This window comes from Ptychodera flava, chromosome 14 (assembly GCF_041260155.1).
Source record: "Ptychodera flava strain L36383 chromosome 14, AS_Pfla_20210202, whole genome shotgun sequence".
Lineage (NCBI taxonomy): Eukaryota > Metazoa > Hemichordata > Enteropneusta > Ptychoderidae > Ptychodera > Ptychodera flava.
In genome coordinates, this window is record NC_091941.1 from 11,097,857 (window position 1) to 11,125,850 (window position 27,994).

General features: G+C 35.9%; 1 protein-coding gene across 2 annotated transcripts in view; it reads right to left on the bottom strand.

Annotated features, from left to right (window-relative positions):
- The window catches only part of LOC139149335 (MAPK/MAK/MRK overlapping kinase-like), a 28,261-nt gene extending 4,200 nt beyond the window's left edge, over window positions 1-24,061 (bottom strand). The window contains exons 1-11 of one of the 2 annotated variants that reach the window (XR_011556101.1): window positions 23,734-23,913; window positions 23,431-23,545; window positions 23,183-23,272; window positions 22,909-22,979; window positions 8,153-8,231; window positions 6,822-6,870; window positions 6,203-6,381; window positions 4,422-4,523; window positions 3,702-3,878; window positions 2,662-2,809; window positions 1,826-2,044 (exon numbers count right to left, since the gene is read on the bottom strand). Coding sequence is in view for 1 of the 2 variants with exons in the window: in XM_070721050.1 (XP_070577151.1) it covers window positions 1,826-2,044; window positions 2,662-2,809; window positions 3,702-3,878; window positions 4,422-4,523; window positions 6,203-6,381; window positions 6,822-6,870; window positions 8,153-8,231; window positions 22,909-22,979; window positions 23,183-23,272; window positions 23,431-23,545; window positions 23,734-23,740 (1,236 nt within the window). In the remaining variant the exon portion in view is untranslated. Of the gene's footprint in view, window positions 1-1,825; window positions 2,045-2,661; window positions 2,810-3,701; window positions 3,879-4,421; window positions 4,524-6,202; window positions 6,382-6,821; window positions 6,871-8,152; window positions 8,232-22,908; window positions 22,980-23,182; window positions 23,273-23,430; window positions 23,546-23,733 lie in introns of both variants that reach the window. The other variant, XM_070721050.1, reaches the window with a different exon arrangement.
- Between the last annotated feature and the right edge of the window lie 3,933 nt (window positions 24,062-27,994).

Here is a 27,994-nt window from a genome sequence, read left to right on the forward strand (position 1 = left end):
AAGAGAATTTTACAAAATTAGTAGCTCATTAAAATAAGAAAATACAGAATTTTAAACATAGGGCCAAAGTCCCTGAAGCTACTATAGACATGGATACAAAATTAAGTATTTCCTTACTGTATGAAATTATCTCACTAAGGTCATCCTATGGACAAGTAAACTAAATATTAAAGCTGTCTGACCAGCGGTTTTGAAAGAACAAGCAACTCAACAGTTGACAGAGCTCTGTTGAGTTATGTAGAAAATAACCTTTTGTGACACATGTATTGATGAAGAAGGTGGATATCTTTGATTAACATTGTGAGTTCTGTTTAATAAGTTGAGACTGTACATACTCAGAGAAAGCACACTGAAGAGACAAAGGTTTGAAACTTAAGAAGTTCAGGTCATCAAAAGCATTATAAGGAATCATGTTACACTTTCATTGCACTGTTTACACAGATTGCATAATTGCTATAAATAGCACATGAGGAATCTTTATACAGCCCAGCTTTACCATAAAAACCCTATCACTTTGACCACTCTTTAATTGACCACTCTTTTTTTTTCCTCAAAAAGTAATTTTATTTTATCCTTACCAAGTCAACCATAATGGAAATTAGAACTTTCTCTATCTCTATCTCTATCTCTATTGACTATTTTGAGCAATTTCTTTTAGATAACATACAGGGCACAATAAATTACGGTTCAGAATATGTCAAAGTTGGGATTCAGGAAAGTTGCCTTTACATGTTTTAATCCTCCAAGATGGTAAGCATTTCACTATGAACTGTCAAAAAAAGTTGAACTTTCTGATAATTCTACACTAAAATTATTTTGGCTTTGATGATTTCCTAATTAATTCAATTATTTAAAATCATATTAATTATTTTTTTCTGGGTGAATTGATAGGGTTTATACAGTACAAGAATTACATACAATGTAAGTCAAATTTTGACCAAAAATGACAAAAAAATTCCTTAAAAATACAGATTTACATATTTCATCACAATTTGAACAAGTCTAAGTTGGGTAACCCCTAGAGACCTGTATACCAAATAACAAAGCTGTCTGACCAGCGGTTATGAAGAAGAAGATTTTTTACCAAAAACACCTTTTTTGGCATTAATTTGCCTATTTTCAACAATATCAAAAAATTAAAAAAAATAGTTTCTCAAAATCGTATTTTTCATCTACACAACAAATATCAAATCAGTAAGTACTGCGGTTCTCAAGATATTTGAGTGGACGGACGCCTCACAAACGGACATACATACATACATACATACATACATACATACATACATACATACATACAGACTGACGACGGACGCCGGACGGATACCCATCCCAATAGCTTCTATAGACTATAGTCTATAGTAGCTAAAAAAGTCAGTCAATCATAAAAATAAATAAACATCGAAGTTATCAAAAATCACTTTTAATACAGAAGAAGCACTACTGAGAATGCCAGAATTAAGGTGTAAAACTGAACTCTTGAAGTTCGACAAAATGAACGGAATATCTAAGGACAGTTCAAACAGAAATTCAAAAGACACAGATTTAACTGTGATGATATCAGTTAAATATTTTGGCAAAAGATGATTTACCATATACCACAAAACATTACAACAACACTTGAATATTTGTATGCAGTGGATGTGGTCTTCAGTCAGTCAACTATGTTGGTAAACACTTATTTTGATTGATGAACTTTTGTAAATGTTTTAATCTGGCACCCGGCCAGCTTGAAGTCAGTGCATACACCCAGTGCAACCCTGACCCAGTAAGACCCAGCGCCATTTCCCTTTGTTGGATATGACCACTTCCTTGTTGGAACACTTACCTTTTTATGGTGATGGTGATGGTGGTTATGGTGGTGTTTACCATAGTGTGAGTTTGCAATGCTTGGTAACATGTGATGATTACTGTGGAGTTTAGGAAACGTCGTCGGGAATGAGGCAGAGGGAAACGTTGAACTGTGTAACGTAGCAGCCTGTGATACTTTGGGGAAAATACTGTTGTGCTGTACATTCTCCAAGTCTGAATATTTCTTCTGTCTTCTCTGTAGACATCAACAAGACAGAGAGCATATTGGTACATTATTACATAAGGTCTAGGACTACTGTTTGGTCAGCTTTCCAAAAGATTTCATGAAATACTTTGTCACAAACTGTTATTCATTTCTTTGAAGTAAACAGACATGTGAAATTCAAATAAATCTTTAATAAACCATTTGATCTGCATATCTGCGTACGAAGGTCTGGCCTAAACATTACAGAATGATATGGCTGATGGTACAGAATCATAGATATCATTTGGTTAGGTATGAAAAAGAACAGAGAATGCTAACATTTCGCATATAAACTTTCAAATCACAATTGGTCAGCCTGCCTATCTTAATCATAACACTGGACAAATACAAATGAAAAAAGAGGTTGCATTAAAGGTATACAGTCACCTGTAATCTTAATATGCCCATATATGGTCAAAGGGGCATTCCTTGGTATTCAAAATGCCCATGTGAGGGCGCTGTTTTTAAAAAGCGGCCACCTGCTTAAATTCTGTGATAGGTTAGATTTTCTCTTTCCATGGTAACTGAGGCAAAATTGGAACAGGTGACAGTATACTTTTAACAAGTATAGATGATGGAAAAAATGGCAAATAGATTGAATTACGTACTCGTCTCCTGTGTACATGTCTCAATGCTATATCTTTTGGTATGAGAGGCTTTGATGTCTCTGTGTTGGCAGAGCTAGGCCTGTCTTTATTTGTTTCTTCTACTTTTACAGGAAGTTTTGACATTGCCTGGGCACGCTTCTCTGCATCCCTGCACACAAGGAAAAAGAATAAAATATCATTGACAAACTTGCCAGCCTATATTCCTTTGATCAAATCAGTTCAGTCATATTGTCCTACGGTTCCATTTATGGTTGGTCAGAAATACAAAGAGTGAACTGTGCAATCTGGTTTTGCAACACAGCAATATCATCTTGGAAATTCAGATGCTGTCTCATCTCAATATAATGATCATTAAGGATCTTATTGCTTTCTATTTTACAGACAACATGATATACACATCAATTATTGCAATGCAAGGCCAGAGTTTTATACATGGCCTGTAACAGATGGTGTTTTTATTAGCAGGGCCAGGATAATGCTTGGTTGCTAAGAACCATGGGTATTTTAGAAGTCTGGCTCTTAATACCTCTTCAAACATACTTGATTAATGTGTTTGACCTAGCCGGCAATGGTTGTGACTGATAGAATGAACTTGATGAGTTGTGACAACATAACGAGGTCAACTAGCAACCTTTATTGCAATGTTTTACTGATCTGCATTTGATGAGTCAATTGTGACATCTGCTGAGGCTGTCTGAAATTACTGAAACATCTGCCAGTCAAAGAAACAATAAATAGAGTATGGCCGACCATGTAGCAATGAAATAAAATTTCCGCGCAGTATTGAGTGTGAAGAAAATTGCGGTAGTAAATTTTTCGTGTTTACCGAGAACCATTAATATTTTGTGACCTACATAGCCCTTTGTACAGTAAAAGTACACTGTGAATCGTGATGTCAGTTTGCTTGGTAGATGGCAGGTTTAATTCCACCTTGACATTTCCTTTTTAAACTCTTGAGCCAATATGTCAGTGAGATACACGAACACTGCATAAAGAATGAGACTCATGGAATGCAGATACAAAGAGAAAGTCACGCTTACCTCAGATCCTTGTAATATTGATGTCTAAGTGCTTGTTTTGCTGATATCCTCTCATCAGGGTCATATTGACACAACTGATATATTAGATCTATACATTCTTTTGATGCATGAGTTAACAGTCGTTCAATCCCTGTACCTTTCTTCTGTGGAAAGTTGAAATTCATTCCCCTGTTTCTACTGTAATAGAAAAGACAACACGATGCAATGAAATTTCCAGGTGGACAAGAACTCTTGACCTACTTTGACTAAACTCCTTGGGGACTCCTTTTGACCACAAACACATCAATCAACTTGTGGACATTGTTCATATGTAATGCCCCATCCATTTACACTTTTATTTGCAAGCCACAAAAATGTTTTCTTCTTTCAAGTACCACACTCATGAGTACAAAACCTCACTGTTTCTCTGAACTGCCTGCTTAAATCATGATCAAACCTGTGACACATCCATCAGGTACAAGCCTTCACCTCTTGCAAAAGGATGTACACTTCATGTTGAGTTTACATGAAATATGGCTTACATTGCAACACTAATTTCCTGGTTGACACCACAACAAATTGGCCATTCTTGTTTAATATCTGTCAATCATAAATCTTCCATTGAATTTCTTACTGCTAGGGGGCATGCTCATGCAACCATGAAAGAAATTCCATGTGAATGTGATCACACATCTGCTAAAGATACAGCCATGAGTAGAATACAGAAGATGTCTGACTTACTTCTTAAGTTTATTTAGGATGGTGTTGTCAGGTGTACCCATGATGTCATGGATTTTGGCTATCTGGTCCACTTCATTTGAACCTGGAAACAAGGGGTGCAAACTGAAACACAAAAAGGAAATTGTTAGGTTTTTCTTGTGACCAATATTATTACCTTGAATAGCTGTAACCAGAAAAACCTATTATCTTGATATATCCTCAGTTATTGATGAAGATACATAGTTTATCAGCTGTAATTTTATGGGCCCATTACAAACTAGCTCCCAGCATAAGATTTATCTATTACTAATTGAAACTTGTTTTTAGTACAGAACATGAAAATTACCTGGACAGTATACAGAAAAGACTTGAAAGATACTTCCAAGTTATCAAACTGCTTTTTTCTTTATTTTTGGTTGTGCAGACTAGATATAAGTGCTGTGACTGTGAGTGTATCATTGCCGATTCCTTTGTCTGACCTGAGCTATGTGTACTGGTCATATTCTTGGAACGAATGTCCAGGTGCATGTACGGTGATTTTAACAATTGTTGAACATATTTCAAAAATATTACAGTGAATTTAGTTAGCAAGCCAATACCACAACGAAAAAATTCCAAACTTCAAAAGAATAAAGGTTGAGGGTAGCAGTTTCTCATCTTCATTACAGCATCTATGGCAACACAGCACTTTATTGAAAGTCTCTTTTGATCACTGATGATGCCATCCTGTTCATGTGTCACTGTATTTATGGCACAGGAATAATTTGAAGTGTAGAAAGACATTGATTCTCTACTTTTAATGTTACCATGGTAACAAGAATGGGAAATGAGCTTCTGCTCCACTTCAGCATATTGCAGTCGAATACCACGCACTTGAAAATTTTCTTTTTTCTGAATGCCTTTCTCATTTACCAAACACTCTGAGTTGTGCTCAGAATAACAAATGATGTCGTTCTGGCACCCATGGTTATTTGTGCATTCATGCTATCAGCCATGTTACCATGGCAGTGGAACTTGTTGTACCTGTGGGCAGGTAATTGGTCACGGTTTTATTTTCTCACATTAAGAATGTTTTCAGTGAGTGTACCGTTTGACTGCATAACAAAAAGTGTGTTACAGTGCCCAAATTATAGGTTAAGTGTTGAGAAGAAAAAGTGACCAAGGAAATTTTGACAACACAATAATTTTTTGACAGTTGGCTTAGGTTAATTTTTTTTTGCTTTATATAATTTAGAGGATGTACATGTGTACCAATCATAATTTCCTTGATATCACAAACTATCGAAAGATGTGTACCCTATTTGCATGTAAATATATAGTCAGCCATTTAAGGTCATGAATATCCTCTTTTGTAATAGCTTCAGCTGATGTCAAGGGATGCGGTGCTGCAAAATGACTACTACTCAAATCTTACGCTGTCAGTTACAGAGATGGTCAGAGGCTTTGGAAGGAAAGTTTGGGAAGGGGTGTTACATGCCATTGGAACAATTCAGAGAAAGGAAATAAGTAATGACATCCATGATATCAAACCTAGACTGTCCTCCACAAGTCTTAAGATTTCACCTTTGCATTAGAAGAAGATATGGAAAACATATAAGATACAAGAGGTCAAGTCTATCGTTGGATGTGATTGTGCACAATAATTTGCTATGGCATCATGTACGCAGAGTAGGAATGATAAAAACAGATGCTTACTGTATGTCATTTTGGCAATATTGGATCCTACAGTAATTATATTAACCAATGGAGTTTGTTTTATGACAGGAAAATTATGCCAATAAAGTAAGGGATTTTCTTCTCACCTCATAACTTCAAATATGACACAGCCTACACTCCAAAGATCCATCTTATAGGAATAATAGCCATCTGTAAGAAGGCATTCTGGTGCCCTGTACCACCTTGTAGATATGTATTCTGTGTAAGGTGGTTTAGAATAGACACTCCTACAAGATCCAAAATCTGCTAATTTGAGTACATCATCCTGTATATGGGGTAGACACAATACGAAAACAGTTATTTTAACTACATGTACCTGCAAAAAGTCATTTTTCTAGTTATATGTACCTCAAAAAAACTTGATTTTTCAAACGACCACAGTAATTTGTTGTTTGCAACTTTGATATTGACAGGGTATGAATGAAATGGCAGTTCATGAGTACATTAGTCTTGACAACTGAACCATTTGATGCACTGAGGACTTGGCGGCACTCTGAGTGTGCAACTTTGGATTATGGTAACTGGATAAAATCTGTAGCCAAGATAGCAAATTTCAATTTGTCAAACTCTGGTGGGGTATTTTTTCATTTGTCCTGGCACAAACATTGAAATTTCAAAGACAAACAGCTCACACTTCTCTGATTAGCTGCCTCACAAAAACTGTTTTCAACTTTTGATATTAAATTGACATTTACAATGACTTACCTTAATTAAAATGTTTTCTGGTTTAACATCCCTGTGGAAAATACCATTCCTAGAAAGAAAGATGTTTATACATTTAGCCCTTATGCATAGGGACATACCCAATAGGATGTTAAATTTGTAATTTTATTGCCGCAGGAGGCATAGTCAGAATACATTATGTTTTTACTCCTTATGTTATTCTTCATTATAAGTACATACAATTTGTTCATTCATTTCATGAAGGCTAAAATCAAAAAGTTGTATGATAATCATATGATGAATTCTTTTCAAAATTACAAAACTCATGAAAATACATTTCATACTTTATATGCCTCTTCCTGTCTCATCTTAAAACAATTTTGAATATGGCCAAAAATGGAAGTATTTCTGGTCATGGCTTCTTTCCAAACTTGGGGCAACAACTCACATTTTTTTCACAATTTTTAATTCAGTTCTGGTCAATCAGTCTGCTTAATTTCAGATGTTGCATTGAATTCTGGATATTTGAATGCTTTTAATAGGAAGATGTAATTTGTAGAGAGCACACTATCTTGCCACTTTAATACTTAATTTTTCTCAATCATTGATCTCTGCTCCACAGAAACCAAAAAAACAGGGTTGACATGATGGCTTTCAAGTGATGCAGGTGCTGCAGAAACAATTTATTTTTGAGAGCCGAACATTGTCAGGGTAAAAGGTCACATGGTAAAATCATACATGTATTGTTCCATTAAAAAAATAGGTTTTTAAAGCTTTACTTCATATGTTCCACTTCCTCCTTAAATTTGTAATATTTTTTAAAATATATATTAATTCAGCTCAATGAATACCAATGATCTACACCACAGAATTTATTCTCAAAGTTTCACATGGCCAATAGATAAAATTCAATACTACAGTAAGAAGATTTTAAATGATAAGATCTGAGCAAATTTACATGATGGAATCTTGATATATTATTAAAGCAATAATATGTAGGTGCACGGTATATTATATGTCAGTACTTGTTTAATTTGTATGTAAATTTTACTCTGAAATCGCTGCAAACATCACCACTGCAGCATAAAATCTTAAATATCTGAGTGTGAAAAGTAAAAATAAATATTCAGTGGGCACTTTGGAGCAAATCAAATATGTCAATAGCACATTTGTTTGCTATGCTATCATCACATCTTATAAAAGCACCTATCCGGGATGAATTTCAAAATTACTCAAAACACTCAAGAGGAACCCTGGTGACCCGGCTGAATTTAACCAAGTTGATTATAGAAGTAATAGGACTATGTCTGTTTAAGATTCTGAGTAGCGGCTTGGGTTTCCAACCACAAATTACATGTATGTGGATGACTTACCTATGCATGTGATCAACCGACTTAAGCAATTGATACATGTAACTTTTTATTTTGGGCTCTGGCAAATAATGTCTTCTCCCTGCAAAGGTCAAAAAGCTTCAAATATTACCACTGAAGAGAAGGAAATGACGATGGTGTAAATGGAATGAAAGTTGACTCATATTGATCCATAGTTTGTGGACATTATTCTTTGCAAGTCTAGCTAAACGTCTTGATGAATAAATATAATTGTAGAAAGTTTGTGAATGTGTAATAATATTTGTTTTGAGAAATAATACCAGTAAAATCAATATGTAGAACATATTGATCTGCATTAATTACCACCATTTTATGCTTTATTTCTTGAGACATGCATTAGCATTACTTCAATTTACATATACATGTACATAACACTGTACATGTTGGTGATTCATGCTATTTTGTTCAAATTTTTGCGTCTCATTTTTGTTCGATTCTGTCTGATACTTTTGTCATGATCACAACCATCTTTCCTAAATGTGTTCAAAATGAAATACTTTTGACATTACACACAATACAGCTTTTACCTCTTCACAACACTTTGACTATGACACTGAGAAGTTCGTTTGGTTTTAAATCCCTCATATTTTCATATTGAAGATATATTACATGATAACAGTAAACTTTTTGTTCTGTCATATGTAAAACCTATTATTCAAAGTGACTATAATCCAGTCAAAAAATGTTGGTAAAACATAACTGAGAAATTAAAGGACTGTTCCATATTATGAGTTGACTAATTTTACACTCAAATTGAAAAGCAACAGTGCTGATCGCAAATGACGACATTTTTCTGTTATTTATATGCAAAAATAAATGTTTGTCTACATATCCAGTAAGAATGATGAAAATAAAACCTGCTAGTATTACTATGGATACTAAAAATCACACTCATTCATATGAGTTTAATGGCACGCAAAAACAATCTTTGTCTGAATTTCAGGCAGCGGTGTCCGATGTTGCATGCGTGCAGCTTCTGTAACAAACCTGAAATCGCAATCAGGTGACTATTAATTTACTTAACAAGCGACCTAGCGGCCGATATAGCTCCGCTGTGTTTATGTAGAGAATAACTATTTTTGACACATGTTGATGAAGAAGGCGGAAATCTTTGATAACTCAATGCAGTGGCCAGAAAAATGTGGCTAAAATAGCTGCAAAAAATACAAAATTGAAGATTTCATCATACTTTGAATACATCACATCCGATCATCCCTAAGAACATGTCAACCAAAGCTATCTGATGAGTAGTTTTTTGAGAATAAAATATTCTGACCAAAAATGGCAACAATTGCCCCCCAAAAATAAAAATTGCAGATTTCATCATAATTTCAAAATATCACACTTAGTTATACCAAATTTCAAAGCTGTTAGACCAGTACTTTTGAGAAACGCATTTTTTGACCAAAAATGGGAAAAATTGCCCAAAAATTCAAAATTGCAGATGTCATCATTATTTCAATAAATATCATTTAGTTCATCTATGGAAACCTGTATACCAAATTTCAAAGCTATCAGATAAGTAGTTTTGGAAATACACATTTTTTGACCAAAAATGGCAAAAATTGCCCCAAAAAATACAAAATTACAGATTTCATCAGAAATTCAATATATATTACTAAGCTTATCTGTAGAAACCTGTATACCAAATTTCAAAGCTATCAGACCAGTACTTTTTGAGAAACACATTTTTTGACCAAAAATGGCAAAAATTGCCCCAAAATTACAAAATTGCAGATTTCATCATTATTTCCATAAATATCATTTAGTTCATCTGTAGAAACCTCTATACCAAATTTCAAAGCTATCAGATGAGTAGTTTTGGAAATACAGATTTTTTGACCAAAAATGGCAAAAATTGCCCCAAAAATACAAAATTACAGATTTCATCAGAAATTCAATATATATTACTTAGTTCATCTATAGAAACCTGTATACCAAATTTCAAAACTATCAGACCAGTACTTTTTGAGAAATACATTTTTTGACCAAAAACGGCAAAAATTGCCTTAAAAATGCAAATTAGCATATTTCTGCACAGTTTGAACAAATCTGAAATAGATCATCCCTAGGGACATATGTACCAAATATAAAAGCTATCTGACCAGCAGTTTTGAAGAAGAAGATTTTTAAAGATTTTTTTACCAAAAATGACAAAAATTGCCTTAAAAATACAAATATGCAAATTTCACCACTATTTGAACAAATCTGATTTAAGTCACCCTAAGCAAACTGCATATGAAATTTCAAAGCAATCGAACGAGCGGTTTCAGAGAAGAAGATTTTTTTACCAAAAACACAAAAAAATGCCCCAAAAATACAAATATGCAAATATCACCATGATTTGAACAAACTGAAGTAAGGTCACCCCAAGTGAACTGCATATAAAATTTCAAAGCAATTGGACTTGTGGTTTCAGAGGAGAAGGCAATTGTTGACGGACGACGGACGCCGGACGCCGGACGACGGACGACGACGGACGACGATGGATAATCAACCTATTTGATAAGCTCCGCGTCGCTGACAGCGGAGCTAAAAAGAAGTCTAGAGTAATAATTTGTATCAGCAACAGACAATATGCTGCCTGGCTGGTACAATCTAGTCTCTGCAGAGGTCACCATGTTCAAAGAGTATTACCACACATTATTGATTAACCCTTTTCCTGCCAGACAGTATTAAGACTATTACTTCCCCATCAGCCAAGTCAGTAAAAAGCGGTATTGAGCCCAAACATGACGTATTTTCACACGCTTAGCTTGGTATGTTACAGCATCTTTAGTCTAAAGAAATCAAGTTTACAGTATTTATGTTTTCAACAGCCTTCAAATGTACAGTATTATGTTAAAATACACCATATGGAATATGTTGCGTTTTATTAATGTTAACCATCTTGACCTGATGGTGAAATATGGACTTGGCAGGAAAAGGGTTAATGCATACAAATCGGCTGTGTTTAACATTTGTAGAAATAGAGAAGGTTGCATGACTACAGGCATAAAAGGTTTTGTGCAAGTGACAAAACAAATGAACTGTCGTCATAAATAATAAAACACCCTCTCTTTCAATAATTAAACTAGCTGGCACTAGGGGCAGCTCTGTTGTTTTGTCATGGTGCATTGACATACACATACATACACACAGGGGATGTCTTGACCTGGCAAACCATAAATTGTACAGAATGCGTAATTGGAAGAAATATGACTTACGGACCAAATTTGTAGCATAAGGCTAAAGTCTAGTACCATACAACACAGCTGTCTTTCATGTTACAGTAATATTGTTTCTACCTGTTCCAGTGTATCTTAGTTATATCTAATTTCTGATTTTTTTTCTATTCAATAAAGATCTAAGATTCTTTTTAATTAACTCAAGATCTCAAATATAACTAGTATAAGGCATGAATTGTGATAATTTCTTTGATCTGACATTTTTTTCTCATGAAAAAATGTGGACTTATGACAGAGTATGACAAGATGACACGTATTCATTTGGCAAACACAGTTATAATCACATTTTATGTACACATTCTATTCATGAATCATATACCAATACTAAGTTGGCCCTCCGAGGCCTGACAACCTGCCGTAACCAAGATATGTTACCAGAAAATATGGCTTGAGAAGTGATCAAAAAGAGACAAGTTGTAATTTTTGATAATATTTATATTATTTGTGTACTAGCAAGTCAGTAGATTTTCCATTCTTCTCCAAAACTATGTTGAAATATAAAGGGTTTAGCCCTGCAAACACAAGCCATATGCAATGTTGTCATTGAAAAATGGAAAAACTTCACTGCTAAACAATAACATATTACAAATGTACAGGTTCTGTTAACAAGTTGAACACTAAGCATTTTACAAGATTGAGACTTGAAAAAATCTGAACTTCAATAAAAATGATACAAAAACAGGGAAAATACATTAAAAGTTACAGCTCACCTAAACTCAATTGAATTAATTTCTAATTTTTCACCACTGCTTAATCTGAATCAAAATAAGGTCTAACATTTACCATCAAAATATATTACCACCATTATCCACATGCACATATTTTGATTAAAAGTTTATGTACCTTAAAGTGATAAAGGGACTTTGACTAAAACATCCAGGGTTTCTTTACAACCAACAGCACATACCAAAAAAAAATACGTATCAAATTTTCAAAATTGAGATTGGAAATGAGTAATATTATCTTATGATAAAAACACCATAAAATTTTAATACAGTAAAGTGAGATGATATTTTCATCCACAGTAAATTTACTTATTCATTGCATTGTTTTACATACAGTAGAAAAACAAACAAATGCAGTGCTGTCCTTGATTTTTATTCAGCAGTTTATTGAACCATGTGATTGCAATTAAAGAGGATATAACATGTTGCTAAATTATGAGTTAAGGTATGGAGAGGTGAGTGTTCCTACAGTGTTGACAATCTTTCGCTTAGTAACATATGTTACAGAAAGAATATACTTTATTTGGTATACATTTTGACAACTGTATTCCTATGGAGGAGGATGTACCAGTATTTCCCTCACAACACAAGTAGTTTTTGAGTCAACTTCCTATGACAACCAACTGCGACAACGCACACAAACAATCTCCTTGTGTGTGTCGCTTGGCCTTCAATATGTCATTACCCTCTCATCAAAGTGTTGCACATGTACACCAATGAGAGTAAAATTTAACTGAGAAATCAGGAGCATGGAGGCAATATGATGAACACAAGAAATATCTACTGCAGTTGTGGTGTACGTGGCTATGGAATGAGACATGGTCAGCTCACAGTCCCTCCATGTGGATAGAGGGACTGTGGTCAGCCCAAGAAGGTGATTTTATCATACCACACAATCTCTGTTTGCAGCTATAGATTACGATTCTGCACAATTGGATCAAAAGTGATTTAGATGTGAACCAAATGAACATCCTTCAGTAAAGCTTCATATCGAAACAGGGCATATATTCTGAGCAGATAGGAAGATAATAGGCTGCTTGCCACTGCAGCTACTGTGGAAATTGTGATCACAAAGTACTTCAGTCTAGATCTTTAGAAACTGATGTACATGTACCAGTACAAGGAGGCAATGAAAAAATCAAGAAACCTTAGTATCCTGTCACTTTTTTTAACTTAATGAAATTTTCGTGTTTAATAGTGTAAATTACTGCTGTTTGCAATGATGTGAAAGACAACACTATGTACTTGAATAAACAGTAGCTCATGACAGAACGAATGACATCACAAAGGCACTTCAACCAACCTCTATCACATTTGCCTCAATAAAATGTTTGCTCTGGAGACAAAAGGTGAGAATAGACATGCCTTCAGAGTGATAGAACATGAGCGTCAGAGTTATGCAGTGTCATTCTTGCTGGCCTACAACACCTTTCCCATGGTGACATTGCTCTGTACAATGGCTATGATTTACATACAGTTGTATGCACACCTTTCCAAGCAGGCTTCTGTTTGTCTGGCAAACATCGACTGTAGGATTCCACTGTAACACCACTGTGTGAGCTCCTGAACGTTCATATGACATCTCAGTTAGAGCATGTTGAAAAAGATGTTCAAAGTTTGGGAAGACTGGTCTAGAATTGACAAACACCTTGTAGACGGAAAATTCTTCTTGATGATACAAGGGAATAATGACAGTGCCTGTTTGTACACACTGAAATGGGGTATTTCACAGACAGAACAGCTCTGAATTTCAATCAATGACAACTCTCTCTGTTTTAACCATGCTGTGCGACTGAATTGACTCACATTCCTTGCCACTCCAATGTTATACCTTGTGACATTCCTAAAATGTTTAGCAAACTTTATTGTGTGTGCAAATTCTCTTAAGTATGAAAGCAAAGCTAGAAATTTACCGTATGAGTCTTTCACGTCATCCGGTACACTTTTAATCTTTTTAGGAAATCCTTCATCAGTAGGAAGCACGAGCCTTTCTTTGAATTCAATGACATCAAATTTCTCATGTTGTTTAGCAGACCAGAAATTCCTTGACCAGACATTTGAGATGACGTTACAAGAAAATAACCTTTGTCAATGAACCAAAGTCGCCAAGGACATGCATACATGCCATGCTCGTGCTCTGCTGAACAATGTGGTAGGTTTTACACAAACAAAGATACTATACATGAACATGGCAGAACATGAAATGCAATGTCCATGGACTCTCTTATTCCTATCTTTGGAATGAGGGGAAAGGGGAACACTTGTGTGATAGTATTAATCTTTACTCTCTCAGTTCATTCACGAAAATAGTCAAAGAACACTTTAATAATTTACGCTGATAGTCACTGCAAAGTGGCATCAATATTTCACAAAGTTTGGTCTGTCACACTTTTGTTTTGATTTCTTGTGCCTGTGCAGTTGTACGTGACAAGAAATACTGTTCAGCAAACCACTCTTTTCACTCCTTAAATAGTTTATGTTGGTAGTTGCTGGTCATATATTCACTGGGCTGGCATTTTTACCTTGTCTCACTTTATTCAAAGTTAGTTAAAATGAATTTTATTTTTAATATAATAGATTCTTTGTGATTCCGTGAATGAAGCACACATCTGCTACTTAATACACTCCAGACAAAAAGGCTCCATTGCAATAAAACAAGATTTTCATAGCCTGGACACACTGTTATGTCACACATTCCCTTAAATACTTGTACAGTATGTGTGCCAAACAGCAGTGACTTCTGCAAATTTAACAGTATAAATACAGTCAGAAGACAAATAACCTGCGGAAAGTGCTTTCAACCATTACCACAGACCATATGTTCAGACAATATGAAGTCAATGGAAAGTTTAAAGGTGCATTCACATGCTATCTGCATGTACTAAATTCTGATTAAGGCTCCGTGGTTGCTGAGAAATATAACAGTGACAGAGAGATTGTACAAGCAAATACTTGGAGCTGAATCATTATTAAAAGTTGCACTGTGGAGGTTTGAACTTTAGCAGGTATTTGATGTTGATTTATGGATCAGCTGGTGAGTAACCACCAGCTCTCCCAAATACACTTGTCAGCCTGGTGGGATGAGAGAGACAGCTGATTGATACTGGCAATTGATAGTTTGAACTGGTGGGTGTGCTAATAGAAACAGACCTATGCAGGGCACAACAGTGACACCTAGCAAACTAAAATAGTCACGATACCTAATCCAGAATTTATGACATGCCAAAAGTATTTCAGTGATCATGTATTCATGTCAGACTGCTGAATTTCTGTTTTAATGTTCTGACCTTATTCAAATGTACCTTAATGCATGTATGACGAAAATGATACATTCTCAGGGAAAAATTTACATTCACTTTCTGAGTTACTGACAACCACAAAATCCTTCGTTACACCTGTCTTTTTTCACATTTTTATTCCATGTAAGAAGTACTGTAGTCTTATCAAATGAGACAAACTTGAAAATTTAAATTAATAAATATCATCTACCATGAGCCAGTGTTTGTGCCATGCATAAAGTAATACCTAGTGACTTCATAGAAATATAAAATATCGAAATTTCACTTATACGTTGGCTTCCTTACACCTACAATGAAGCTAGACTATCATAATTTCAACACTAATTGAAGTCTTCACACCACTGGGCTGTAACTTCACGAGTTTATAATGACCAAAAGTTTGACACATCAAAACATGATCCTCTTGGTTTGAGTGTCTGCTGGTTGCTACACACAACCAGCTTGTCATACAACAATGGATGTATCATCACTGTTCTAACACTGATTTTCATTCCCACAAATGTTGTAGTCTGTGTTTGTCGTGCAAATCAAGATACTCCACCTGTTTTCAGCTAAGAGGAGTCACAGGAAATCAGCAGTTTCAGTGGTAAACTACATCTGACCGACAAAGAGAATGGCGTTGTCCATCAAACAGAGTACTTAAATTTAATTAAAGTGAAAGTCTAGTGCCACTAACACAGAAGAATTGTTGGTCTAAGTCTGCAAGGAATGTTTGAAATAATACACCTGTGATGCACTGTTTTATGAGCAAGTTTGAAAGGACTTACTTAATATTTTACAGCTGACTTTCCATGCATGAAAATTGTTTACAAAATATGTATGTTGATACAATTAGAAACCTAGACATTCACAACAAAGACACTGGTATTACTAGTTTAAGGCTGAGGGACTGTTCAGAATACCACAGTTACTGCAAATGTTTGTGAATTAATCACAAAATGTACAGTGGAAAATTCAACAACTTTATACCTGCAAATAGTTGATATACTGAATCAACAGGTGGTTGCATTGAGAATGATAAATTTCAGGAACATAGGTTGTTTGTACTTGCAAATGGCCACCAATTAAGCTGAATCAAGAGGTGGTTATAATGGCAGTGATACCACACTTTTAGTAACTTCATTAAAATCAATCAGATTACATAAACAAATCATTTATACCAGTTTTAAAAAGGCCATGAGTATTGAGAACTGAGGATGGAATCATTATGAGTATGTCTTTAAAATGAGCAGACAATTGCTGAGGTTATTTGGCATACTGTAAATTTTAATACTTGCCACTTGTCCCTAAATTTCTTTGAGACAACACAGAGAGCAGTAAGTTATGCTAATTTGCACAGAAAGAGATAGTTACACTTTTCCGTAACATTGATTAATACAATGAGTTCATCTCTAGGTCAATGTGTTCCACAAAACTTTACCTTCACCTGGCCACCTATTCTGTTAGCTATGAACATACTGACTGTAGGGTTTTTTTGTCAAAGAAGAATAAAAATTGACAAGCAGCTTTATTGTCATCAGTGAGTCAAGACCCACTTCACTGATAGAGGTCTACTGGACATGTATAGTCTGTATCAAATGGTTACTCATAAGAAAAAAAAGGCAGTAGGAAAACAGTCTTGACACCTGACTCACATCTATTGCAATTCATATAGACTCTATTTTGTCGGAAGTTTCCCTGATACAATTCTATCTGTTCACAGGAGTTAGAAATTATCTGAAAACATAATGTTAAGAACACAATGAGTTTTTATCAAACTTTCTATTCTAAGTCCCGAATAACAACCAAGCCATCAGACTGTATGGTAATTTAATTTACTGGTCTGTCTGACAACCTACATGTACCCTCTATAGCTCTATAGACAGAAATGAGCTATTCGCACTACTTCTTTGTGTCTGCATGTTATTACATTACAATATGACCTTTGAACTACGCTGCAAGGACCACACCAAAAGAAAATAAATTGCCTTTGAATTTGTTTGTTTGTCAATCCATCAGCGTGACAATGGTAGTTCTCTGTGTGCTCTGAATTTGTCCATTTGTCAATGCTCTGTCTGTGGAGCTACCAACATAGCCGTCACTGAAGTAAAAGTATCTGTAGGTAGCTATGAGTTTAAAAGTTAAAGAATATGGAGTGGGTGACTACTGTACATGTATCTGTTTTGATGCTGTCAAGTGTCTGCATATCCAGTACTTTGTTGTGAAACAGATTCATTCTTGGGCACTGCTGATCACTTACAAGATATGCCTGTAGTGTAGACACAGTTCCTTATAACAAACATCTTTTTTAAAATGGTCTAAAAATTAACTGTCAGAAAACCTTCTCAGTTCCCATGGACCAATGGTTTTTACAAGAAGCCAATTTATCAACGTTCAGATGATATAGAATATCATGGTACATAAACACAAATGGAAAGAGCATAAATATTTTTTTAAATCAAATGCATTTAAATAAAATCAAAATTAATATTAATATTACTACACCACAAGAGGTTATAAAATCAGGTTGGCCTAGTGTCAGTATCCCAATACAGAAAATGTGTACAGTAGTGCTGTCATAGTAACCAAGCTCAACAGTCACCTCTGACCACTCATTCAGATTTCAAAAGAAATACAAAGATGACCTATAAAAGACAGACTGTAGAATGCTGACATCCTTTATCAGCAGGATTATATTAGCAGTATGAAAAGCATACAGGAAAGGAAAGGGGCCATGAAGTCTTGAAAACACTATAGGGGTATTTGCAAGTATGTTTCGGAACAAAATTCCCCTGATTATAGATTCTCACAAGCTGGACTTTGACTACATTACCAGCTTGTCATAAACTGTTACGACTACAACAATGAATGGTAGATGGTATGGTAGCCACCATTGTTTATATGTAGGAACAATGTCCTGTTGATGTATCCCTTGTACAAGTTGTTAAAAAAGGTGGAACACACACATCCAAGTATTTCTGATCCAGTCGAGGATCGTGACATGTACAGATGTGTAGACATTAAATCTCTCATGCAGTCAGCAGGTTTATCATTACATTCACACATATTAGGGTAATTACGGAGATTATCAAAGGCCGGCTTGATTTTTACAAGCACAGGTCTACACAACTCTAACTGTACTGTACAGTTGATGACTACAGCTAAAAATAAAATTTCCCTTTTCATTTTACTGGTAGTACAGTTCTTAATCAAATTTCACCTCTACATTCCGCGTTGCATCATGCAAACAATGAAGAGAGTTTCATAGCCTGTTAAGTAAACAGTCTCTGGAGATCAGATGTTTTTATCAGAAAGAGGCAGTCTTGTATTTTTATTTGTAAACAATCAACTAAGCAGTCTTAGCTTAACAGGAACATGTTTAAAAACAATTCAAATCTTTGGAATAATTGTTGCATTTATTGCCAAGAGTTCTACAATACTTGAATGTTCCTTTGTCTATCAGAAATCTTAACGTTAAGTTTAATACATCACATGTAACCATGGACTTTGAAATATCAGGATTTGACAGCTACCAGTACACATATTTTACGATATTCTGAATTGCTGAAGTGATGTGCAGGTAGACTGCAGTAATATGAACTGCCAAATAATTCACTTTTTCTTGGTAATTTATTTTCACTTCTTCATATTTGAGATTTATTTATTTGAATTGAAAATTCACTGACCTGCCTCTAAAAACGTATTTTTACATGACATTCACATTGGGATTCCTTCAGAAGATTCATCTAAACATTGAAAATGACTCTTTCCGAGTCCTTGTAACCAATTGATAGTCACTGAAACATGGAAATATGCTATGCTATGCTATGAAAAAGAAACCGGTTTCTCAGTCTACTGCTCAGTGAAATTAATTCACTGTAAAACAGACTAAAGAATTTTGTTGAAGTACACAAACAATAAAATCAAAGAGCTTTCAGCACATTGAGATGTTAATCTGTCTCAAAGTTGGATTGAAAGGTCAAGGAATAAGAATTTACCTGATGAGTTAATCAAGGACATATGCTGCATTTGTCAAATTTCGCAATTTCCATCACTCTATAGAAATGATTATTGGGCAAACTACATGCATATATCATACAGGCCCTACGTACGATGCTATGTGTTCCTGCTGTTGTACGGCTTCCGAGCAGGAACACACAGCATCATACCCAGGGCTAAATTTGTCATACAAGCTATAAGTTGCAAGGTGGAGGTGTGATAAAGGTGTTATAAAACATCAATCAAATCAAATCAATCTGCATCTATTGTTTTGGACTGGTATTCCATATTGATTTTTAATTAATCATTAAGCATGTTTGTTGTTGTTTGTAGTCGGTACATTATGACTGACACAACAACGCAACAATGTGCTATAATGGGATTATGCACTGTATTGTTTCTTTCAGAGCTATACAATAACACGATTAATGCAAAATCCACAGTGAATTATTGTGTCCATGAACACAAGTGAAGCACGAACTCCACACTGATTACAGGATACCCTTGTATGCATTTAGGCCATTCAGATATTTTCTCTCAGTGCGTGGAAAAAAATCAACTGATGTAGCATTCATTTCACGTTTTCAGGAACATTATGTACTGATCCAGGCTTGCTAAAATTGTGATAATGTAATTGGGAAATGCAAGGAAATGTTTCAACTATTGCGTGTCAGATATGACCGTATTTGAAAATTACACCTGAACAGAAATTACCATGATCAATAAAAAGAAAGGCCAGACATGATGTTATTTGAATACAAGCAATGCATGTTCCAAATTTATTATATTTCCTGTACAAATGAAATGATATATGATCAGCCTGTAGCTTAAATGTTCAGGGTTATTTCAAGTCAGAAATTTTCACTTTTTTAATTTTCAAACTGTGTAATGAAAATTCAGTTCATGAAAACTGTCAAAAATATGCTCACTGACCTAAAAAAGCTGTGTCATGGAAACATGTGGACAGACAAAATCGTAAAATTTTATAGCAAGAGTAAAAAAGGTCTTTTTACAAACACTCTCACAATATGTGCTGAACACAGTTCAAATATACAAAAGAGAAGTCAGCTTTAGGAAAACCATTTGCTACTTCATGTACTGCGACAAAGACTTGCTAAATGAGTAATTAGGAATGTTGCCATGTTGACAAGACTGTATATGGCAGAGGGGATGACATATACAGGGGTGGCAAATTTCTATTAATTCCTCGGCAATTCTGCCATTATTCATTGGCAGCTAGTATGGATGGAAGCTGTTCTTGCAAATTTCTATTTGAAGCTTTATGCTGCATTTGATTCAGAAAGCTCTTTACTCAGCACACCAGTTAGAGCAAAAACAAAATGTGGTGTTTTGTACATTTGATAAGATCTGAAAGTTTTCATGGAGGCTTGTCTGAGGCAATAGCTTGATTTTTGATACACATGACCCAACACAGAAAGGTACATTTGTTATTCTACATGCAAAATTTTCATATAAAATTCAATACACGATTGATTTTTTTTTTTACTTCACTGAGGGCATGGTATCTATACTTTTACTTTCCTAGTTCTACACATTGGGAACTGTGTTTTCTAAAAAACTACAACACGAGACCCAAAAATGTTATGTCCCTGTCATTATAACATTTTTGCATTCTCCCAGACTTCTCACTTCAAATTTATTTACACAGATATTTAAATTTGCAGAAATCATTCAGGAACCTCTCTTAAATACCATTTAAGTTGCATGTATACTTTTCATGCAACCTGTATCTTTGAATAAGGTTTTACAAGAGGGGCCGTTTCGTAGGATTATGCATGGGAGTCAATTAGGTTAAGTGGTTCAAAATACTCTGCTTTGTATTCCCCTGTTCTGAACAAACTTTAGAAATAAAATCTGGTGGAAGGAAATGGTGAATTAACATACTGCCAATTCACCCTGCCCTACAAGGATAATTACAGAGGATAATTAAATGGGTAATGTCCTGACTATTTTATAGCTCATAAAATGGTTTCTTTTCTCCATTGGCAATTTATTTCACTCATTAGACAGAGTTTGATGACAGTCTTCATGGGGAGTCATATAAAACCCTCTATGTTTAAGAAATAGTAGCTGTCAACTGATATTCCACATTCATTTCATGAACATAGCTTGAGGAAAATGAAAATAAATAACAAGGAAATTCTGGTGAACTATTTACATTTTTTGCTTATATATATATATATATTGGTCTATATAAAATTCCATATGTAGTTGAATATTACAATTTGATATGGATGTTGACTAGAAACACACAATTTTAAAGTTCCTTAATCACCTTACCATCGATGAAAGATTCTTCACTCCCTTCCCTAACAATGATTATTTTGATTAGAAGCATTATACATTTTTAACCTCTTAATTTATCACTCAACGAACTAATACACCTGCCATTTTCATTTAAGACCTGCTGTTAGAAGTTGCATTTGAATCTTTATATATCACTTTCATATTTTCATTAGTTGAAAAATATCAAAACACAATGGTCAAGCTCAATAACTCAGGAAGGAGAGGTGTTATGAAGAAACTTGTAAAATGGATGGATGGACTCAACAACTAGCTATCGATTTACAAAATTAAATATCTGTATCTTTTAGTTCACTATGGTTGGCCAACACTTTACCCATAACTTTCAATAATTTTTTTCTGATTGAATAAAAAAGCCATTGACTTTCCCACATAATATGAGGTTATAACAAAGAAAGAAGTTGACATAAAACCATAAAATTGCTTAAATTTGTCATAATATCAAAAAAATTTTGCCTGGTCCAAAGATTGCAAGTCTGGTGTTAATCTGTTTTGCTCTCTGTAACTGTGACCTTTAGATCTGAAGAGTTAAAACTCAATAGCATTATCTTAAAGCCTTACTTGGTTGGATTTATCACTATGGACGGGTCGTACATTATGGGATTTTATGACACAACTGTCGGAAAGAAAGAAATAAGGGGCTGCTGACAAAATTCCCCTCTCACAGCAAAAATACCAGATTAGCTATGTCTGTCAAAAATATGCAGTGAATAAAACCATTATGTACAGGGAGACACATCCTGGTATTTTTTCAAACATTACATTTTTTCAATTCTGATATCACTGTAGCACCACAGGTATTCACAAATATTGATAAAGTGTCATGGCCCTATCGGTATATCACAAACATTCTCTCCTACCTTTACAGCAGTAACCTTATTTATCCAAACAAATCAAATTCTAGTCACTGGAATGACCCCAATGTGGTATTAATAACATTTAATAAACTGCAGATACTTGTGTGACCTTTATACCCACAGGTAATACCATATTATGGAGATACACTCTCTTTCTTTTTGTCATTCTCCCCGACATTTACATGTAATAAAATGCACTACATTTTACACGGTCCTAACATATGTGGCGAACATGCAGTTCATTTTAACCTTTCACAGTAGTCAATACTTTGTATATATGCGAAAAGAAAAGGTGGGTTTTTAGTGGTATACATCAATATAACTCACCTCGTATCAGTTCATATATATTCATATCCATAAGCTCACATATTAGTGCTAATGTACCAGATTTCTTCTCACTGAAAATAGAAATGCAACAAGGTGGTCTATATACCATGTAATTGCTTTCAATACGCCACATCATTTCGCAGTTATTTACAATTAATACGCAAAGAAGACCGACAATGTTCGCGCTATCGACACTTCAATAGTAGCGAGATGACAGAAGCTGATGATACCATCATACCAATATCATGACATCAATACAAGTGTGATTTCTTACTAAATTACTTCTTTGAGTTCCAGTATATTGGCATGAGGACTGAGCCTCCTCATAGCTTGAATCTCCCGTAAATTGTTTACATGTTCAATGCTGCGTAAGTGAGACAAAACAAAACAAAATGTCTTATTAGATTAATTTTACAACGTGTCGATACAAACGTCGTTGATATCTGTCTCTATTCAAATAAAGATTCCGAAGTAAAAATGTAAAATTGTCGCAAAATTTTCAACAACAAACCCCGAACTTACCTATCGTAATGCTGCTTCATTTTTTTGCATGCATAGTACTGACCATCTTTTATGTTTTGGCATTTTAGTACCTCCGAGAAAGTGCCTTCCCCCTTCTTCCCAAGTAGTCTATATTCTGAAAGTTGGAAACACATATTAATTAGCGAGACTGCGTGAAATAGTAACAGAGCAGCTGGCCCGCAACAAATTAAGTTGTGAACTGCGGGATCGTCCACGCTCCGATGGTCACTGGCCACACATAAGTGTGCCAAGCAAGTTACGACACCGTGAAATTACACAGATATTAAACAATTTGCCATTTACTTTGCATGTCTGTACACTGCGAATCACTACACCATTATGGAGGTTCAATTCTTCATACGTCAACGGCACGCTATCGGCATTTTTATAAATTCCCAACTTGGGTCGCCACTGGACTTCAGAAGTTGTCGTCGTCTGTCTATTCACACCAGGCGGCCATCTTTGATTAAAACTTCCTATTTTGCCATCTGTCGGACTACATGCCAAAAAAGTGAACACTTTGTTTACATGGATATATCCATGCGCGAGTTCTACACCGTTTCGACACAGAGCGACTCTAAATTTCACCCGCACGACGGCATTTGCTAAATCAAAATAACGAAGATTGAATGGTTGGGGAAATATTACGGTATATATCCGTCAATACGATTTCTTAAAATTAAGTGCCTGTTTATTATTTGCGGAAGCATAATAAACATGGTGGCAGATTTGTAACAGGGTCATGGCTTTGAAAGGCTTGTACTGTTGCCAGTAGCGACGACATTCGTTTCGAAGTCGCGCATGATCGCACTGATTTGCCTACATGCACGCCACATTGTTTGGGTGGCGTTGTGTTTCTCAATAGGGTTAGAAGTTTTTGTGTGAGACATTCTTGCTCTATACAATAGGTTGTTTTTCAAGCTATTGGTGCAGTGAGTTAAGGATTCTGAATTTTCAACTAGGCCGCTTCGCTAGAGTGGCATGTTGTAGGCGTAGAGTGCGAGGGCCTAGGAACAAGCGGCTGCTGGACTTTTGCAGCTGTCCGTAACATGTAAGCTTACACATGCATATGAAGTATGCCCAGTATGGGAAGTATAGTGTCTTCCTTTGGTCGATCTGTTTTGTAGCATGGCAAAGAAGGCTCACTATTGCAGGTCACACGCCATGTCATTTGGAAGATGAATATAAATATCAATCTAATACATAATTTCTATAATAAAAGTATGCGCAACATTTTTCGGCTAAATAGTAGTGAGTGTGAACGGAAAACAAAGTATCCAAGTCTTTTTAGCCCAGGCTAGATGTACAAGGCTACCCAGTATGTGATAAACTACTTTATTTTCAAAAGAAAAATACGAATTAAACAAACAGATTAATCAAAGACTATGTCTGTTCTTTCTTAAATGTTTTGTTTGTTTGTGCTTTTATTTTTGAACGTTATAGTGATAAGGTCATAATTTTGAAGATTCTCACTTGGACATTAACCAGGGTTTTCTCTCGACTGCGCGATTGCGCAAATTGCGCATTTCGAGTCATTGTCTGCCCTGAAAAAGTCACTGACTGCGCGAAAATCGCGCACAGAACACAGCAAGCAAAGATGTCCACATATATTGATATATGAGGGTGACCAAAGCGCATAGTACAGCCATAGGCGGCCCATACATATTGATAAGCTTATTATTGAGTTTTTCTCAGTTTTCTCTGTCACTGTCAGCCCCTCTCCTTTTCTTCATGCTCTGACTGATCGTAGTAAATAAAATAAATGACTATATAGCCTAACCTATAGCCTCTTGACTCTTTATTCATTTTACACTCCATTACAAGGACGTATATCTCTCATACACACATGCTGTAATTGATTAGTCAACACAACTAATTATGCTAATCCGTGGACTTATCAGAGGTTGGTCAACATCGGAAAGATAGTAATGTTAATGAAAAAGGAGAAGGTATGAAGATCTTGGGAAACGTGTCCCGAGGACGTCCGTAAACCTAGTGGACGCTTATATATTCATGATATGCGCAAACAAACACTGCTCATTATTCAAAAATAACGGGAAGTTAGATCGAAAGGAACACTGGAAACGCGCATGCTTTTCGTTGCCAAGCGCCAAATTCTAACATAACTAAGCAGACATGGTCCTGCTCCATGTAACAAATGCCACCCAGAAAGTATCGACCGACCAAGCAGAAAAAGATCGCCGGAGTTGCCGTTTCATGAGTTTTTCAACAAAATTATATAGATGTATGTTTCACGTCGTCGTTTTCTGGGAGTGTATATACCAAGTATAATTTACAAACCGCGTCGTGATTCAAGGCACAATGGTGACACATTAGCAGGAGCACACACTGGAGAATTTTGGCCAGCACTGTGAATTTTTTAAACCAGTCACCTTCATTTCTCTGCACTCGCTATTAACTCCATGTCTACCGGTAACATATCGTTATTTTCTGTCTCAAAGTACGTACCAGCAACAGGCCTTTGACGTCAAAGTCGGTTATTTTCTGGTCTACGGTAGCAACCAAGCTCATGACTAGAATGACTGTACGGCGTCAAAGAGTTAATGTCGCCGGTTACTTTTTTCGCATAGTAAAAGAGAGTTTGTCGCTACATAGAGCTAGTTTCTAGCTCCATGGTCGCTACTAGTCTAAGGAATTCATCGATTTTCAATCGTGCCTTATGCAGTGTTAGTGCACAAAACTCCCGAAAGAAGCGGCGCACGGGCTATAAAACTTCGTTTATACTGTTAGGCTAGCTTTGGGTCCATATTTTCCACCCAAATTGCCAACACTCATCGACAACATGGTTATTAGGAGCCTACCACTACCAGAAATCCGCTCGAAAATCACCAAGCTATCGCCGTTTTTCCAGCTTTTTCCGACATGGCTACTCGCAGACCGTTCTTTTTCTGGCGTACTTGTAAGCGATTGACGAGGCTCAGTGTAGCCCGTCTCTAAAGTCACCTGAGCGGTGACCTCGCAACATCGAAACACAAACTGACATCACCGATGATGTCGGCCACTACGTTAAGAAGCCTGTGAGAATTTTTACCAGCACTGTGAATTTTTTAAACCAGTCACCGTCATTTCTATTCACTCGCTATTATCTCCATGTCTGCCGGTAACATATCGTTATGGAGAAGTTTAGTTACACGTTCAGCTGATCAGTGATAACCATACGTCGCGTACGTGTAGAACATACGTTCGGAACGGCAAACAACACCTCTACACATACAAAATGTAGTCATAATTACGTGTAGTATTTTTTAGATATTCTTGATGATTTCCGCGAATTTAGACAAGAAACCTTGTAAACTATCATGGAAAACATCGTTGATAGCATAATATTTCGTAGAGTTTGCACCAGCGCAAGAAGTACTTGCTATATGATTTCCTTACATGAACGAAATGTTTCTTAAAACTTAAACGAATTTCCAATGTTTGTGAGAAAAAATACAGCAAAATTATCGAGAACGCACAGCAGACATTAGGCAGACCACCGTCCCTCCACCCACGGACGGTGGGCAGACAAAACCTTAGCAACACCACCCGATTGAGAGAACCACGCTTAACCACACGAACTTTGACCCTAGTCAAAATCAGGCTTGTCCCTGGGAAATATGTTTACAAGTTTGCCCACATATAAACAACGTAAAGGTCAAAGGTTTCAACTTCCGACTTCCTGCTTTACGGACGTCCTCATGCCATGAACTGCAGGCAAGGCACTGGCAGGGTTTGCACTGTTCGCGACCATTTAAACGTTTGAAATAAGAGTAGCTGGCTCCCCTCGGCCATCGAAATACATTGGCTGCAGTAGATTTTGGATAAATGGTCATGACTGGCCGCAATTTGGTAATTTCTGGACACATTTCAGGAGAGCTTCTTACCTTCCCGTTTTAGTAACCATTCCTATCTTTCGGGATGTTGACCAACCCGTAAAATCCCTGATAAGTCCACGGATTAGCATAATTAGTTGTGTTGACTAATTAATTACAGCATGTGTGTATGAGAGATATACGTCCTTGTAATGGAGTGTAAAATAAATAAAGAGTTACAGAGGCTAGGTTATGTTACATAAACCATTTTTTTTATTTATTTCGATCATTCAGAGCATGAAGAAAGAAGAGAAAATGATAGAGAAAACACTGAAAAACTCAGTAGTACTTATTGGGTCGCCTGTGGTACAGCGAACTGTGTTAATCAATGATGGAAGTTGGGAAAATTCGAGCTATAGTATTGTGTAGGCACGTGTATAGCAATGCAACAGTATCGTTTGATCGGCGCATGGGGATCGGTGCATATTTTCATGAATTTAAGCCCCCTAAATTCGGACCGAATCGTATCCGAGGGAACATGTATGTCAAATCCTGAGTCGGGGAAACTTGTAGGTGACAATTAGACAGAAGATAGACAGCAGCCGAGCACATCAAAAGCTGACAAACGTCATCATGTCGACGTTTAGGCATATGTGCTGCATACGACATAGACCGTCGGACGACGCAACTGAACTGGGTGACGACCGTAATGATATCAAGGAAGCGCTTCATAGGAAGGCAAAATTCAC